The 17721-nt window shown below is 35.7% G+C and overlaps 1 protein-coding gene across 3 annotated transcripts; it reads right to left on the reverse strand.

The window, feature by feature from the left end:
• Nucleotides 1-861: 861 nt before the first annotated feature.
• Nucleotides 862-12719, reverse strand: LOC100253220 (uncharacterized). 3 transcript variants are annotated; one of them, XR_009467088.1, is made up of 21 exons: nucleotides 12258-12719; nucleotides 11394-11526; nucleotides 10528-10664; nucleotides 10368-10413; nucleotides 7961-8173; nucleotides 7296-7799; nucleotides 7079-7213; nucleotides 6757-6972; nucleotides 6589-6678; nucleotides 6259-6503; nucleotides 6078-6166; nucleotides 4139-4179; nucleotides 3840-3870; nucleotides 3610-3732; nucleotides 3275-3492; nucleotides 3077-3172; nucleotides 2866-2978; nucleotides 2568-2703; nucleotides 2360-2464; nucleotides 1883-2233; nucleotides 862-1242 (listed from the first exon to the last, which is right to left on the reverse strand). XR_009467088.1 is itself a non-coding variant. In XM_059741129.1 (20 exons), the coding sequence occupies exons 1-20, from the start codon at nucleotides 12530-12532 to the stop codon at nucleotides 2033-2035; spliced, it is 3147 nt and encodes a 1048-aa protein (XP_059597112.1). In that variant the 5' UTR covers nucleotides 12533-12719; the 3' UTR covers nucleotides 862-2032. The 3 variants fall into 3 exon arrangements, 1 of the variants encoding a protein (XP_059597112.1); XR_009467089.1 differs by lacking the exon at nucleotides 12258-12719 and having other exon boundaries at nucleotides 10528-10644; nucleotides 11394-11523; XM_059741129.1 differs by having other exon boundaries at nucleotides 862-2233.
• Between the last annotated feature and the right edge of the window lie 5002 nt (nucleotides 12720-17721).

Raw genomic sequence — 17721 nt, forward strand, 5'->3', positions numbered from 1 at the left:
ATAAAAATTAGGGAACAACAATCAGTTCCATTTGTTCCATGTATTGATTTGGCTACCTTCCAGGGTTACCTGATAATGTATTTGGACAGCCAAAAAATCAATATTAAGCATTGAGATAAGTGCTCTTAAAACTAATTTAACCCTCGAAATCAAAACCCAAGCACTAGTATTAAGAACTCTCCTGCCAACTACTCTGTTTCTCCTTAGGCAGCAGCCTGGGAAATTCTTCAAGTAGAGGGTGAAGTGCTATTCCCATCTGATCTGAGTTGGTAGGAGTATCTGGAAAAAGAGGAGGGGAACCTGGGAACATTCTCATGACCTTCATAGTTAACTGGATAGAAGACAGTTCCTTCATAGAGTTCAACTAATTTTTAGGGGTAGAAACAGTGTTTTGAGTCGTTTCCTCATTCTTTTGTTCTCGCTCTGTTTTGCTCTGTCCACAACTTTCTATTCACTCGTGGGATCCAGGCAGTAGGGGTGTTGGGGGTCTCTTCTCGAGAATCCATACATCCCTTAGCAATGTATGAACAGCCATCTCTCGAGCACAGGTTTAGGGGAAACGGTCCTAAGGTAGTGAAATTCCTTGTCAGGTAAGTACCCGACCCCATGAAAAGTGTAATGACCTAGGTCTGAAAAAATACCTAAAAACATCAAATTTAGATACTTATACCATGTCAAAGTAAGGAACCATGGCATATATGTTTGGAATAGATTCCATTTTGAAACTAGGGGGAAAACTAAAAATCACTACTCTAGGAAATCATGGGAATGTTTCAGTTATTAGTGGTGGCTGCCAAGTATGACTTCCAATGCAATAAAAATATTCAGTCAAATGATGAACAATACAAAAACAACTTCCTCTAAGCCGATAAACCAATAATCTTCATTCACAATATGCTGTCAGAAATATTTTGCAATGATAAACGCCAATGATATACACAAACCCTTTTATATAAATTAAAGAATAGGTAGAAATCACTGTTATTTTGATTGACGATGACTTGGGATGTTGTAACCTACAACATCCTCTAATAACACTGCTGTAGGCAACTAACTCAACAAACGAATTAATTAAAGAACATAGCACACAACTTGAAAAAAATTTTTAAAAAAAATTTGAAGACAAGGGGAAACCAATAATGGGAAAGATAAATACCATTCTGACACATAGAAACTGAAAGAAAGGCCAGTGTCTCCACACAGGAAAAATGGAGACAATGCTGCATTGTGTGTGTACAAAACCTGCAAAAATTGGAAAGCATAGATCAGATTCTTATGATGAAAGTAATTAAACCAAAGAGCTAATAAATACGAAGACTAACAAAAGGGCATGATTTAGAACTTTTGGCGTTTACGAGTATGCCACATTAACTGCTTCTGAATGGAAAACTGAATCTCATTTTGATTTCACACTCCATGAGGAATAGGCCACATTTGACAAAATCAGTTCACAAACAACTGGCATTTTCACCAAACTTTTGGCCATCAAATGTAGGATTGAAGGATCTTATTATAATTTTTTTTAGAAAAGAAAAACAACAACCAAATTTCGTTTCTTTTTTTGGGAAGTTATTACACTTCAAATTATAGATAGGAATCAACTTGTCAAAATAAGGCTCTAAACTCCAAGCTTTGTTAATAGTGACTTTTTCTTGCCCCATGGGTTCGAAGGAGGGAAGGAGAATTATGACATGGCTAACTTGGACATTCGGGGATAAAATTGTGAAACAAATATTAAGGCAAACAGGCTCTAGAAGCTGCAAGTTTGAGATTGAGGACCAACTCAAGAAATAGTTTTGTGGACATATCTTGTTAGCCAAATGCTTTCCATGTCATGCCTTTCAGGTAATATAGCTCAACTCAACATAAATCATACACATACCTGCGTAGGAACAATTGCCATTCACTTTTCAACTGTTCCCATCTGAAGTGTAAGTGAAACAAACCATTCTCTTTGAAAACTAACTCAGTATGAATAAACATGTCCACACAAAAGTGGGGATGAAGAGCAGTATACTGGCTCAATTAGGTATCAACTTTTCGGAGCAAATGCAGCGAGAGCATTGGCATGCACAGGTGAAAGGTTGCTCAGAAGAGGTTGCATTTGATGACCATAGAGTGAAATCAGGTGAGAGAAAGCCCTTCCTACTTGAGCTTTAACTTCAGAAGTTTCAACTGGGGATGCTGCAACTTGGGCAAAAAGATTAACCAGATCTGGAACTAGAGCAAGGATCTGTTTCACATTTTAATGGAAGAGAACAAGAACCCAAAAATTAAAAATAGAGAATGAATGACCTTCTAGATTTCAAACAACACGATCTAGCCAATTTTATTTAAGATTAGGGTATGAAACAAATACCTGAGGATTAGATGCCACAACAAGATTACATACACAGGTAAAGACAGCAATGGACTCCTCACGATCTTCTTTCAGAGGAAGAACTTTCAAGAAAACAGGAAGGACCTGAGAAAAATAACTAAGAAATAGATAGAAAAGCCCAAAAGAAATGACAAATCATAAGGATTAAGGATGATAAAGAGTCACAAGACGAAAACAGAAAAATAACCTGATTCAATGGGATGGCCTCAGGGTGAACCATAATCATCCTTGCCACTGCACCAGCTGCATTATCTCTTACGGCATCATCTGGCTCAGATTCCCCAAATAATGGATAAAGCCCGCGCAATATATCACCATAGTATCTGGTAATGATGCAAGGTTCAAAGAGAAGAAAGTTCAATGTCTAATGATAAATTAAATTCAGTCCCAACAATAGCTAAACAACAGAGTACATATGAAAATGTAACAGAGGAAATGAAAATTATAAAAGAAAAATTAGAACCAAAAGGTAACCAAGAGGATACTTTAGAGTTGACTCGCCGCCATTTTTGCACAACTCTCCAACACAAAAAGCAGCATTTCTCCTATTAGTTGCCTCAGATGATGCTAGCTCTTTTAGTACCAAGGGCATCAAAGCCTGAAACATGAGGTAATTTTTCAGAAGTTAGCTGCATGTATTTAGGAGGCCACAAAGAACCAAAAACAAATATAAATTTTGGATTCTTAAGAAATTACATCAACGTATCCTGCAATTGGAGCACCCATATCCTGAGCAACCTCTGCAAGGCATGCAACCACCATGGTCCTATCTTGCGGTGGACGTGAGGATTTCTGCACTCTCCAATAATTAAATGAGTGACAAGCACACTACAACCATGAAATGACAAAAAGGATTGAGATTTCAAATATCAGAGGCAACTAGTTGCAACTCACCGCAAATTTCATTAGAGGGTTAAATAGTGTTGCAAAAGTAGGGGCAAAATGAGGACCCATGGACTTTGCAAATGCTGGAAGAAGGTCAGAAACTGCATCCATGAGCACTTCATCATGTTCAGTATCATTATCATCAATATCACTATCTGATTCTTGTTGCTGACAAGCTGATTCCTCTCGAAGCAATACCAAGGTTGCCTCAACAAGCTGAGGCATATCTGAAAATCAAATAAAGTCAATAACAGGTCTCAAGACTCTCAACTAAAGTCTAAAACACGCATTTGCACAAGATTATTTTAATGGATAAGCAAATGAAGCTGATTAGAATGACTTACAAGGCTCAACAGCCATGTATCCAAAATCCTTGATAATCTCAGCTGTGCTCATACAAGCTTGAGCAACAACTTCCTTATCATCATCTTCTGTCATCGTCTTGATATAAATATTCATCACAGTATCTGCATAAAGTAAAGAGCATAATTGGATTCCCATTACCAATAAATCAGGTTAAGCAAGGCAACCATGGAATAGGAAAAATATTTTTCACTTTTGTGTAACATTGTACCTATAATTTCTTTTGCCTTTGCTGGCCCTTCCTGCATTAAAATATATAAATAAAATAAGCAAAATTGTGATAATATCAATAGCATATCCAGCCACCTATGGGGGCTTTCCCAACATAGAAATAAATTGGTTAAAAAGATTGGTGTGGAACTAATGGCACCAATTAGCCATACAAAGCTTCTAACAGTCAGGGCAATGGAGCCTCTTTCAGAACTTTTAATTGAAACAAATTTATGAAACAGCCTAACAAAGTTGTTGACTACAAGGAGCAGAATTAGTCAACATATTAATTTCACTCACATTATGACCTTGGAAAACTGCCTCTGCTGCTGTCAACATATCTGCAGTTAACGGAACATTTAACCATGAGTTTCAGTAAGTTCAACATCACTTCAGAAGACAAAATAAGCATTCATGATTCAAACAATAAAGAGTGATCAATATCTACCACTCCAATTATTATTTACTGAAACTGAAATTCAAAAAACTAAGACTCGCCAGGGTAGCCCAATTGGTCAAGGCAAACACTAGGAAGTGTGGTCCCAATAAATGGCACATGGTCCTGAGTTTGAATTCTACCATTGATGATCCCCTAAATTTACCCGGTTCTAGTTGTTGCGAGGCAGCCAGCACTCCGAGGTTTGGGTTCCCATAGAGAGTCCTAAAGGCTTGACCATGGAAAGTTTCTCAGTTATCAAAAAGGGGGAAAAAAATCAAAAACTGATTATTAAAATGACACACCCTAGGGCCTTTGTGGAACATGGTATATTTATTTTCCTCTCTTTGGAATTCCGTCACTTCTTCTTTGGACCCCATTGAGCATATTCATGCTATATTGGGGCATTGATTGTACATTGTAATACCAAAAGGACAGTTGTAGAGATGTGAGCAAATAGAAAGCCCTCCAATGTTCACTTAAACTAGATTTTGAAGGATGCTCTTTGGACAATCCAAGCAACTTGGGATGAGAGGGGTGCTTAGAGATCATTGTGGCAATGTTGAGAGCCATCTCCAAACCACCTAGAGTGGAACTTATCATTGAGACAGAGATCTTAGCCCTTTTGGGAAGCTTGGTCTGTACAAAATTCTGGGTCTTCCGAATCTCCTGGTGGATGAGATTCTGCTATTGTCATTTTTGGATGTCAAAGGAGGAGCAAGGTCCATGGAAGTACGGTGATAGACTCACTAAATTATTAATGTTGCTAGAGACATGAATGTTCTTAATTTGGATTTCACATTTTACTAATCAAGTTGTAGATCAACTAGCTACTTGAGGTGTCTTGCATTGGGTTCCTTTGCGGGTTCTGTTTACCAACTTTGAGTTTGCAGCTTGTTTCTTTTGTGTCTTGTTTGCATATTTAGGCTGGAGCTTTTTGGTTGAAGTTTTCTCTTTTCTGATCAGCTTTTGTACCCCTTGGAAGGGACATCTTACCCTTTTTTGTACTTTCTAAGTCAAAGTTCATCACCCAACATTTTAAAAAATTAAAATAAAAAATAAAAAGAGCATTTTCTCTTTCTCCTGGTGGATGACAGTTCATGTTATCTCTAGTATGAGAACAGAATATAAACTTCAGAAAAATGTCACAAGGTCATGTTCTTTTGACTTCAAATCAAGAAGAACTTGAAGTCTTTGGATTTGCCAATCCAAGATCAAAATATCAATTTCCATAGTTTGGCGTAGGTATAGAAGCCCCAATAGAAAAGTAGCTGATGGGAATGAAAATGGTAGTGGTGGCAGAGATGGAGCTCCAGTGGTTGTGGCAGTGCTGACATGGTGGTAACAGTTGTGGAAGTGGGAGTTGAGCAAATGGCACACCCTAGGAATATCCAACTTTCTGAAGAATGCACGAAACCAAAAGAGTGGCCTCCATTGAAGTTAGCAGTTGAACGCAGAAAAGGTTGCATAGTTGTTTGTTTGCAACACTGTAACTAACTTTAATTATGTTTCATTATCGATAAAGATCAGTGGGAGGGAAAAAAACTTAAACATAAGTTTAGCAAACCAAGAGTGGAGGGGCACCTATAGGATTTATATTTTCAAAGCAAGCAGTTGGTAACACAGTTCTGGCAATTATGATCATAGTGATGTCTGTTTTCCTTAAAGAGAGAATACCACATCACTAATCTAGAAGAAACTAGAAACTATTCACATGTTTTGAAATGCATCCTAGGATGAACAGATCACAAGAACATATCGGAATAAAACATCAGTAAGATTCTGTTATGGAGAAGTACTCACATTTCAAAGCAATAATAGCTTGAAGCCGAACATCTTCATGAAAATACCCTGAGTGTCTTACCAGAATCTTCAATGACTCCTCCAAATAACTTAAACAAAATTAAAGAATCCAAATAACAACATAAATTTTCACTATGTTGACACAAGAAAGAAATAATATTAGGAAAGATCAAGAGGATACGGTGCATAAGAACCCTTGGTATGAAGTGCAAATAAGCCAAGGGCTTGAGTTGCAGCTGCCTTTTCATCCAACACTCCTGTTCTTATACTGATATTTCGAACTCTTGGCTCATCATGAGCTTCGTCATCAGATGATACTCCGCCAAATCCATTGATGTTTTCATCATCAGATTCATCAATGTCCACAGCAGAACCATCATCAAGATTGCAGGACGAAAATGCCAGAGGTACAACATGTGGAAGATACTGTTTGCCAAAATAACTTTTTACACATAAACATGGCTAAAAGAAATTATCACATAAACTTAATTCAAATAGAACTGTGTAATACCTGTGTAAAACTATCATCCATAATCTCTGCCAAATTGCTGAAGAATCCATGTGTGTACTCACGAAGCTCACTGAACTCCAATGCAAAACCCTGGGAAGATACATAAATCAATTGCTTGAAGATATAGCATGACCCTTAAAATCAAAGAGAAGTGCTAATATTAATTACTGAAATTGCAGCTTCAATGAAAGGGGGTAAGATCGGTTCCATTTTAATTCTCCCAACAGACATTGCAACCATCCCAACTAGCTCAGTAGCCCTTGCTCGTGAACGAAGGTCCTCATCATTGGTAAGCACCATGAAATTTTTCATCAACTCCAGAACCCTTTCAGCATATGGAACAAATGCTTGCTCTGCAGCAGCCGCAACTGAACCAATTGCAGACTGCAATAACAGTAGGAGAAATCTTAACATGGTAAATAAAATCAAATTTGACATTTAAACTAAATTATGTAGAGGTTTTTGGAGAAAAGGAAAGATATCTTTATACCATGCATGTCTCTTGTAAATTACGGGGGCTGTTTTGGAGGGCTGCAAGTAGTTTCCCCATCAAAGGATCAAGAAAAGGAAGGATCTCCTCACCCATATTCTCACAAAATGCCGCTAATGCATAATATGACTTTTCCTGTACAAAAGAATTAGCCTTAAGTCAAAAATTCTAAAGAAAAATAATCAACACCAGAAGTGATCCCATCTACTACACATACCTTCACTTCATCAGATGCATCCTCAAGGGCATTTAAAATGCAAGGAAGAACACTTTCATAGTGAGATACAATCTCTGGCTGCAAATGCTCAGCAAACTGACCCAATGCAAATGATGCAGCCCCTCTTACCATTTGCTCAGGATCCCTCAAAGCCCCTAACACAATATGAAGGATAGGTTCCAACTTATCTTTCATCAAGTCCAAACAGCCCTCAGAAATGACACCTAAAACTGTAGCAGAAGCTTCCCTGTACTTCGGATTTGCACTCTGACTGCTCAAAGAAGCAAATTCAAAAACTGGTGGGAACATGTGCTTTGAAAGGTTCAAAGCCATGGTGTCAATAACTTCTGCAGCAGCTCGATCTGGGGCAAGATCATCATCTTCATCTCCATTAGCTGATTCTGCAAGTAATGGGCACATAACTTGCAGTATTGGGATAACCAGCTTATGCTTTTTTAGAGAATTGGACTTGTATTTTGCTAGCCATGAAATGATCTGAATAGCCTGATATATTTCAAAACAAAAGGATGGAACAAGATATTCAGGATCCAGGAACAAATAGAAAAAGTACATCTCACCAACTCAATGAAATGATATCCCAAATAGTTAGGATTGGCTAGAACAATAGAAATACAGGAAAAATTATATTTCATCTCCTTCCTAACCTGATGGCGTGTGTTGGATTCCAAATTTTGACTAGAGCAAACATCAAGAGAGAACTGCACAATGGATTTAACAGAGTCCCCAAGAAGAGGTGCAGGAGATTCAATCAGTTCATCAAAAATTTCAAAAGCAATTATGGCCACATCCTCCTCACCAGAGGCAAGACATTGTCTTGATACATTTAAAATGCTGGGAATAAACTCTCGAAATTTGACCTGCAAAAATATTATGAGAATCAAGCCACAACAAACCAAAATGCACAATCAGATCAAGGAATTTGTATTATAGAGATCAATAAACTAAAAGCTTTCTTATACGCCAATGCAGCAGCAGAAAATTAGCTGATGTGTGATGACAGGCAATGTGGAACATGAAGATGAACAGAAAACACATGTGAAGCTTGTCAATAATAATATGAAATTAGCACTTTGCACTCCCTTGGTCAAGAAAGCAGCAGGCTAACCTCCCAAGATGTTAGACAGATGGAAGAAAGAATAAAATTTAGTTGTTTTAAGAATTAAGATCATTAAAGTGATTTTGCATCAAACTAGGATTTTTTTTTAAAAAAAAAAATTCGTGGTTCTGTTTAATATATTTTTGTTTGCCTATCAAAAAACAAAAAGAAGAACCTTTTTGTGAGTTTTAATAATCTCCTTGTTTTATGTATTACAGTGTCGTTATTAAATCAGGAGACTACAATATGAATCCATGCAGTGTCCTTGTTGGGTCAAGAGTTTAGAATGAACTAGGCGACTTTGCCGAATTAGGGATTCAGAGCTTAGAATGAATTAGAAATCTTTGTTGAATTAGGAGTTTGCATCAAGTATGCATACAGTATTCTTGAAATATGGATTCTCTTGTGCAGAAGAGTTTGATAACGTATTCTTGAAACTCTGCTCACCACAGTATCCCTTTTAGGATTCTCAAAGAATCTAATTCAAAAACTGGCAGGAACATGTGCCTTTTCTTTGCTATCTCCATGTCTATACCTTGAAAAGCATTTGCTACAGGAGCCTCATCAAGTTGGGAAATGAGATTTATGTTCCTAACTGTGGGTATAGGCAAGCAAACCAGTGGCACACATTGCCGTAACGATTTCTTCTATTATAGGCTTGAAATCACTGCACAGGTGTAATGAAATTCTCTCCACGTGCTAATCTTCTTAGCTGAGTGCTATGGCAATCATTTTTTAGTCAGTGACAAAGAATTAAATCAGGAAAAAGACTTAACCATTTTTTCCCGATGGCATATCACCATGGAATTATGTTAAGTCAGATGAATATAAATGATGGTTGAAAGACTGAGAATTCTTGCAAGCTACCTCCTTGTTCCTAGAAATGGAGACTGGTAGGAAAGATGTTATCAAGGGATAAGGTTAACTTGCTAGTTCAATCAGGTATGGTAGATTGGCCTATTTATAAGTCTCCACAGCTTTAGCTGGAGCAACTTGAGGGACTAATAATCCATCTTCCTCTGACAATGGATCACCTGGAGGCAAGGAACCCACTTCAGCAATTTGGTGCAGATGAGATTATAACTTTCATAAATGGCTTTACTGAAAGAACATGAAGGCTATAAGGATTTGGTCTCAGGTTTGAACCAAAAGCCACCAAAACCTTGGCAAAGCTGGAATTTGAGTCCTTCGGTTCTCCTTACAGTTAAGCCATTTAACAACTACTGCAAGTGGTATCAGAACTGTGTGAATTACCTCCCCAATTGAGTTGACAAAGTGTCAGGGTAGGGTTCTTAGGTGAGATAGGGGCCATACAAGACAGTTAAGCTTGCAATAGCACCAAGAAAGAGGGGAAAGAGTAATTTGAGATGGGGAGAGAGAATAGAGGTAGTGAGACCCAAGGTTATGGGAACTTAGCCCAAAGTGGTGCCATCTGGGAACTATCTAAAGGAGTTTGATAGGTGAGAACAAGTTGAAGCCAATTGTAGTCCAACAAACTTGGTGTAGAACTGTAAAAATTCCAATCCTATAGAAATTTTCCTTTGTTGTATAATGAGGTGAAAGATCAAAAAAGACAAAAGAAAAAGAAAGAAAAGAAAGGATAGATCTTTGGCAATCACAACAAGGTTCCTAGTACCCAAGGTCTCTTAGAAATCACACCTAGGTGAGATGAAAAGAGAAGAATAGATCTTTGGCAATCACGACAAGGTTCCAAGGCAGTCTCACCCAATGAAAGTGATCATACCTTTAATAAGTAGCATGGTTACCAAATTCTCAATAGATGAAGTGAAAAAGTTTATGAAAACCAAAAGTGCCTGCATTGTAGGCCAAATGATCAAAAAACGTGCTTTTCTGAGGCAGAATGCACAATGTTGCTCCTAACATAAATGCTTTACTAATATTAGCAATGTGGATGTGAGGTAAGCACTACCATATGAAACAAAATACAAACTCACCACTTCAGCCCCATCTTGAGTGAACTCTAGAAAAGACCCAACAGCCCTGGTAACAAGATAAGAATTCAACATGAGTGAAATTTTGTAAGAGCACAAGATCATCTTTCACAACAACATAAAATCACAAGAAATGCTAAACGAATTGAGGCTCAAGAATTACTTGAGAGCAGCAACTCTAACACGATTGCTGGTCTCATCCTGTAAACACTTGAGGAGAAGAGCCTGTAAATCTGCGAAATGAGGTCGGAATGCGATCCCGATAGTTTCCGTTAATGAGCTGAAAAGAATCAATGCCACCTTTTATCACCAAAAGAAAAACAATCATGTCTGTTAGTTCATTTAGCAGCATAAATAATTGACCACATGAATAAGTACATATGTGAATCATTCAGACCCAAAAAAAACAAAAAAAAAAAAAAAACCAAAGAAAAGGAAAAGGTGAAGCATCAACTAACATTGAGAGTTCCTAAAGATGTTGAACTTGAAATGGGAAGCAGCAGAAGAGTCAAAATATCCTGAGAAGATTAGATTAAAGAGAACCACCAGTCTACAGATGATTTTTCAGGGAGTTGTAGATTGTTTCCTAATTAAATATAAAGGAGACACACTGATGTTTTATGCCAGCAAGTTTGTCCCTTAAAGAAGCCATAAATTTTACAAACAGGATAAGCGTTGACTATATTCAATATTTTTTTTATAGGCAAAAAACCACCCACAAAATCTGTCCATTCTTCAACAATTTCAATCTTTTTTAATTTTTTATAAAACTTAATCTTTACTACCAAACACAAAGAAAAAGCACTTTTTTACCATGATCTTATTTATGCAGCAAACATCACCATAAGATTATAAACCATATGTTCCCACGAGAAGGAGATGGAGATGCTTATATCAGGGACTACAACTAAGAAGATGTTTCTTGAATCGTGTTTCGTTTAGCAAACATAAAACTATGGAAAATAAGGATAATGAATAAAAAAAACACAGAGAATACAAGAAAAAATCTTTTCAGCAAGATGAACTTACTTCTCTATGGTCTTCTTGTGCACTCTGACTGCACTGGAACAGAAAAGGTAACAAATCTGGCCACTCCCCTGCAGGAACAGCATACTTTGCAACAATACTTACCACATTTGCACTTGCTCGCCTCACTGGCGGACTGCAAAAAAACCATCATATTCAATAAGTCTCAGTCTCCCAAAGGAACCCCTCACTATATTGATTGATAAAAGAGAAATTTGGCACAAGATCACAGAATTCAGCAAAATTACGCTCAATGGTCCTTCAATTATTCACAATTTAATTGAGAAAACATTACATATGCCCAAGAAAACATAGCATTTTGCTTGGAATATTGTTATAACCAACATTGTAAGTTCCAATGAATGGCCAAAAAGACCCAGAATAGTATTCACAAAATCCAATGAATCCCATTCACAAAAACCTACATTAACCCATGAATCATAGGATGGCATATGACAAATAGACTCATTACTTATTCACAATTTGACTGAGAAACATTAAAATCATTATACCGAGAACACACTAATTCTGTTAAACATGAACTGTGTATTCCAAAAAAAAAAGTAAAAGAAACAAGAGAAAGAAAAGAAGGGATGATTTTCCGAAATCCACTGAATCCCAGCAGCCCATCAAAATTCATGTGAACTGAAGAACACCCATAAATGATAGAATCAAATGAAAAAAGCGTCCATAAATTATTCACAATTCAATTGAGAAAACTCTAAACTCGCATATGTCCATTCAAAACAACCTATCAAAATAAAATTAAAAATTAAAAATAAAAATAAAAATCGTGTCAATTGACAAAAACTCAAGAAATATTAGGTAGTGAAGATAGGTGGGCAGCTTTCGGAACATCGAAATCACCTGTGCTCCATGGTGATGCTTTCAATAAGAGACTGCTTCACTAGATGCCGAAGCTGAGGGGAAAGCTTGGCCCAGTGGCCAGTGATCTTCTTGCGGAGGAGCACAGCGGAGAGTTGGCGAACATTGGGGGTTTTAGCAGTGCGAAGATGATGAATCAGAGCTGGAATCACCTGCGGATCCTTCGCCAGACGCTTAATCTGCTCCTCAGCTTGCCGGCGAGCGTCGTTGTCAGGCATCAAGAATTGAATCAATAGGAGTTCAAGGGATTGAGCCATTGGGAGAAGTTTGTCTCTGTAGGGCTTATTGCTTCTTTATGTAGATTATAGGGTTTATGGTTCTCTCTCTAGATCAACCGAGGAGCAGAGAGGAGAGAGAAAAAAAACCCTACTGCGGAGGTGGCTAAATTGCAGGCTTTTGCTGTGCTTTCACTTGTATTTAAGCGGCTGTAGACTCTGACGAGGTTTTTTGGTGGTTTTACAACTACTTGTAGAGTAAGAGAAGAGACTCTTTCTGAATTGGTCTGAGCTTCAGCCCAATATAATATTGGGCCGGGCTTGGGCCCAACACCATTTTTGGGCTGAGCTTATTGGAAACTTTCATATAAAGAAAAGAGATTAAAAACTTAAAAAGGTTAAAAAAAAAAACTCATTTAGATAATATTACTTGACTTTAATTGAAGTTTTATTAAAAATAAAAATATATTATAATTACTAGTAAATTTAAAAATAAATAATTTAAGTAAAAGATAAATACTAATATTATACTAAAATTATAAATTATATATTTTATAAAAATAGATACCATTTTAGTTTATATTATAAAAACATAGATGGTAAAATCTCCATGAAAGTATAATTGAAATTTTTTGTTAAAAATAAATAAAATAATTTAAAAATAATAATAGTAAATAATTTAAAAATAAATAAAGTATACTTTTTTGTAATATATAAATAAGATAAATTTGTCATTATATATACATATTTAATATTCAATTAAAATATAGTAATTTTGACTGGTTGGTTTAGTATATAGTTAATTTAATCGGTTTTTTTAAAAATTAAATTATTTTTTACAATTAAAATATTCATTAAATAATTTAAAGCATTCATTTTCACTTAATTTAGATTTTATTTACTTAGTAAGAAAATTCAAATAAAATAATTATGTGCATAGGAGAAATAGTAAAATTTAACTCATTATGTATTGGTTTAGATTTATTATTTTTTTATAGTAATTGGATCTATTTTTGAGTTTCAAATATCAGTTCTATACAAGAAACTCTTTTGAAATTCAAGATAATTATCAAAGGACCAAAGGAATGCAAATTCAAGCATATGAAAAAACCATTCAAGCCTAGGATTTAATTGTAAGGTGAATACATTGGCGCACCTAAGTATTTCATATTAAACCATGCATTTTTCAATACTTAGTTTATGTATTAAATTTTTTTTTATTAAAACCAAATATTTTCACTTGAACCTTTGGCAAACCTTTCAAACTTGACTTGTTATCGTACTTAAAGACCTGGCATAAGCATTAGAAATGAAAGAAATTGAAAAAGATAAGTTTTTTAAAGCATTTTTTATGAACCGGTCGACGAACTAGTCAACCGACTTAATCGAATATGGAACCGATCAACTAGTTACCTCTTCCTTATTAAGGATCGACTAAGGAATGCAAAAAATATTCTCTCATACAATAGTTATACATTCCTGATGAAGGGTGAAACCTCTCCCAATCGAGAAGTAGGTTTTCCCGGTCAAGGTCCAATGGTCACTTACTGTGCATTTAATGTCTAATGGCTAATCTACCAATGAAATCGAAGTTCGATTGAATGAGACCACTTTTTGGTGTTTTTGGTGCTTGGGACTAAAAACCTATAAATATATTGTTTCACTTCATTTATGAGATAGAGAACACATGCAATCATCTTCCCAACAATTTTTTTTTTCTCATTAAAAGCTCTCATTTCCTTCTTTGGTGCATTGATTCATCACTTGCATACCAACTAGCCCACTCTTGTCATTCATCCTAGCTTCCCTTTGTAGTTGTGTATTTATTGAGCTAGATTAAGAGTGTTTTTCATTTATTATGAAAGTGAGATTGTGTACATTCAAAACTTCAAGTTGAAGGATACTTGAAAGGATCTTGTAGCGCCCGTTAGAGCTGGAATCTAAGTGTAAAGGATTATAAGGTTGGTTAAAGCTCCAAAAATAGTGGAACCCTCACTTAGTTGGAGTTTGAGGATAGTGGACATACGTAAGAAGTGTCAAACCACTATAATACTTGTGTTCGCTTTCTCTAACTTTTATCCCTTTGATTATTGTTCTTTAACTTGCTTAAATTTAGTGTGGGTGGAAAAGATTTTTTAAAAAACCATTTCACACCCCCTCCCCCTTGGGTGATTAATTTGATTAGTCTTAAATTCATAATTAGTATCAAAGCTAAACCTTTTGTTTACGACTTAATCATCTAAGAGGAAATGATTAATCCATCAAACTCATCTCATTTGAAAGGTTTTGCAACTAACCAACCTCTATTTTTTACAAGAACTAACTATCCTGATTGGAAAACTAAAATGACTTGGTTTTTGAAATCTACTAATTTTTACCTTTGAGATGTTATTAAAGATGGTCTCACTATTCCTTCAAAACTTCTTGATGGGGTTATGGTTCCAATACCTAAACATGAATGGGATGAGCGTGATAGAAAAAATGTTTAATTGAATGTTGCAGCCGTTTATTTCTTGCAATGTGTCATTGATAGAAATGAATACAATAGAGTTTGTCAATATAAATCGGTTAAAGAAATATGAAGATTGTTTAAAGTATCTCATGAAGGAACAAATCAAGTTAAAAAAATCAAAAATCAATTTATTTGTTCATAGTTATGAGTTATTTTCAATGAAAGATAATTAAATCATTGTTGAGATAATAACTAGGTTCATCAACATCATCAATAGTCTTGAAGTTTTAGGAAAGACCTACAAAGAATCGAAGAAGATGATGAAGGTCTTGAGGTCACTTCCACCAAAATGGGATGCAAAGGTTACCGCAATTCAAGAAACTAAAGACTTGACAAGTTACATTTGGAAGAACTCATGGGATCTTTGATTACATATGAGATCACCTTGACAGAAAAACAAGATGGAGAAGACAAAAAGAAGAAGAACATAGCTCTCAAAGCTTCAACAAAGGAAAAATAAGAAGTTGAGGAAGAAAATGAAAGTGAAGAAAATGAAGAGTTAGTTCTCATCATAAGAAAATTTAGAGAGTTTATGAAGTGTAAAAAGTTCAAAGGGAGAAGGTTCTCTTCTGTAAGAGACTTCCACAAGAAAGAAGGTTCATCAAATGGTGACAGAAAAAAAAAAAAAGGAAGAAAAAGGACTTGGTGTGCTTCAAGTGCAAGAAACCAATGCACTTTCAATATGATCGTCCTCTCTACAAGAGTGAAGCCAAGAAGGGAAAAAAGGCAATGGTGGTCACTTAGAGTAATAGTGAAGAAGACTTCTTTGAAGAAGAAAAAAATGAAGTAGCTAGGTAACATGTGGTTCATAGCAATAGATGAATTTGATAAAGGCTCAAAAAAGGACAAGTGGTTATTGGATAGTAGATGTTCAAAATACATGACCAGAGATAAATCTAAGTTTGTTTTCTTTACAAGGAGAAAGATAAGATAATGTTACCTTTGGAGATAATGCAAAAAGAAAGATCATTGGACATGGAAACATTGGTAATGACGCATCCACTCTCATTGAAAATGTTGTATTAATAGATGGTTTAAAACACAATCTTTTAAACATTAGTCAACTTTATAACAAAGGTTTTAAAGTGATTTTTGAAGTATCTCACTACATCATAAAGGATATTCAAAATGACAAAATCATCTTCACTGTCCATAAAAGCGATAATGTTTACATTATCAATATTTCAAGATGTGATGGTCATGATAGATGTTTTTCAAGTATGCATGATCAAAGTTGGTTCTAGCATAGGAGATTGGGACAATGCTAACATGAACCTCATTTCATAACTCAACAAAAATGAATTTGTAAGAGACTATAGGTGATAAGAATTGCTAGCCAACAACGTTTGGCCGACAGTGGAGTCGAAGAGAGAAAGAAAGAAAAAAAAATGAAAAATGAAAATAAAATAAAATGAATAATAAAAAAAATAGGTGCGGTGAGAAAGTGAAAGAAGGAAAGGGGGTGCTGGAAATAGCGTTAGCGCCACATCGTCGGCAATGGCAACAACCGATGTGAAAGGTCGATGGGCTTTTTGAGAAACAAAAAAATGAAATAAATAAAATAAATAGTAAAAAAAAAAAAAAAAAAAAAGGAAGAATATGAGAAAGAGAATGGGGGTCATGTGGGTGTGAAGGATGTCTTTGGAAGTGAGTGTGGCTGGAAGTGCGTAGTTTGGGTGGAGTAGGGGCGACGACAAAGGAAGAAAAAATGGAAGGGAGGAAGCAAAGATGGAGAAAACATGGGGGAAAAACAACAGAGAGATTGTGTAGGAAAAAAATAAAAAAATAAAATAATGAGGGAAGGAAAGAAAGAGTTGGAGCATGGGTCTCCTGACGTAGGGGTATAGGGGTAGGTAAGAGAGAGTGGGAAAAAAATAAGGGGAAAAGAAAAAGAAAGAAAGAAAAGTAAAATAAAATAATAAAATTAAAAATATAATATAATATAAAATACAAAATACTAGTAAAACAATAATAATGAAAATTAAGATTTAAAGGGTATGAATGGGCAAAAAATCAAGTGTAATCAAATTTGAAATCTAAAGATAAAATTAGGCTCAAAATCAATATAAAAATAAAATTTGGACAAATTTTGGGGTCTACAGTGGTTCCTAGAAGAGACATAAATTTTGCTCAGCTGAGTTATTTCAAGTTCTAGGACTTGTTTTCTAAGATGAGTTGGCTTCCAACTATCTCTCTTTCAAAGCCCATCTTTCTGACCTTGGTCTGAGCATTCTATTCCAAGGTGAGATTCTATGTTAGAGGCCCAATATCATGCACATTGAAAGGAGCTGAGATTGAGCTAGATGCAGATGTCATTTGTCAAGTCCTAGGAGTGCTTGTAGTTGAATTGAGAGTATATGAGTTCAAGACATGCCTTATAGTTCTCGATTTTATAGTATGAGAGGTTGTTTAACATCTCTATGGACTTCCTGACACCAATAGACTTGGCAAATTGTCTACCAACAACTTGACCACCATTAGTCATGTATTGCATCACATGATATGCTACTCACTCATGCCCAAAGGAAGACATCAAGATGAGGTTTCATACCTAGAGGCATTCTTAATTGATTTGATTTTGATGGCATGATGAATTCACCTTAGTTACATTATGATGCAACATATGATTGCTTGCTATCAAAGCAAGACTTGAGTGTTCCCTTATGACCGCTTCCTTACTAAAGTTTTGAACGAGTGTTCCCTGCCTTACTAAAGGTAG

The sequence above is a fragment of the Vitis vinifera genome, chromosome 12 (assembly GCF_030704535.1).
Source record: "Vitis vinifera cultivar Pinot Noir 40024 chromosome 12, ASM3070453v1".
In the NCBI taxonomy this organism is placed as follows: Eukaryota; Viridiplantae; Streptophyta; class Magnoliopsida; order Vitales; family Vitaceae; genus Vitis; species Vitis vinifera.

Coding starts and splice junctions, on each gene's coding strand:
- LOC100253220 (XM_059741129.1), bottom strand. CDS start 12,532: ATGGCTCAATCCCTTGAACTCCTATTGATTCAATTCTTGATGCCTGAC. Junction 7,214..7,295: donor ATGCATCTGATGAAGTGAAG/GTATGTGTAGTA, acceptor TCTTTTGTACAG/GAAAAGTCATATTATGCATT. Junction 6,973..7,078: donor ATTTACAAGAGACATGCATG/GTATAAAGATAT, acceptor CTGTTATTGCAG/TCTGCAATTGGTTCAGTTGC.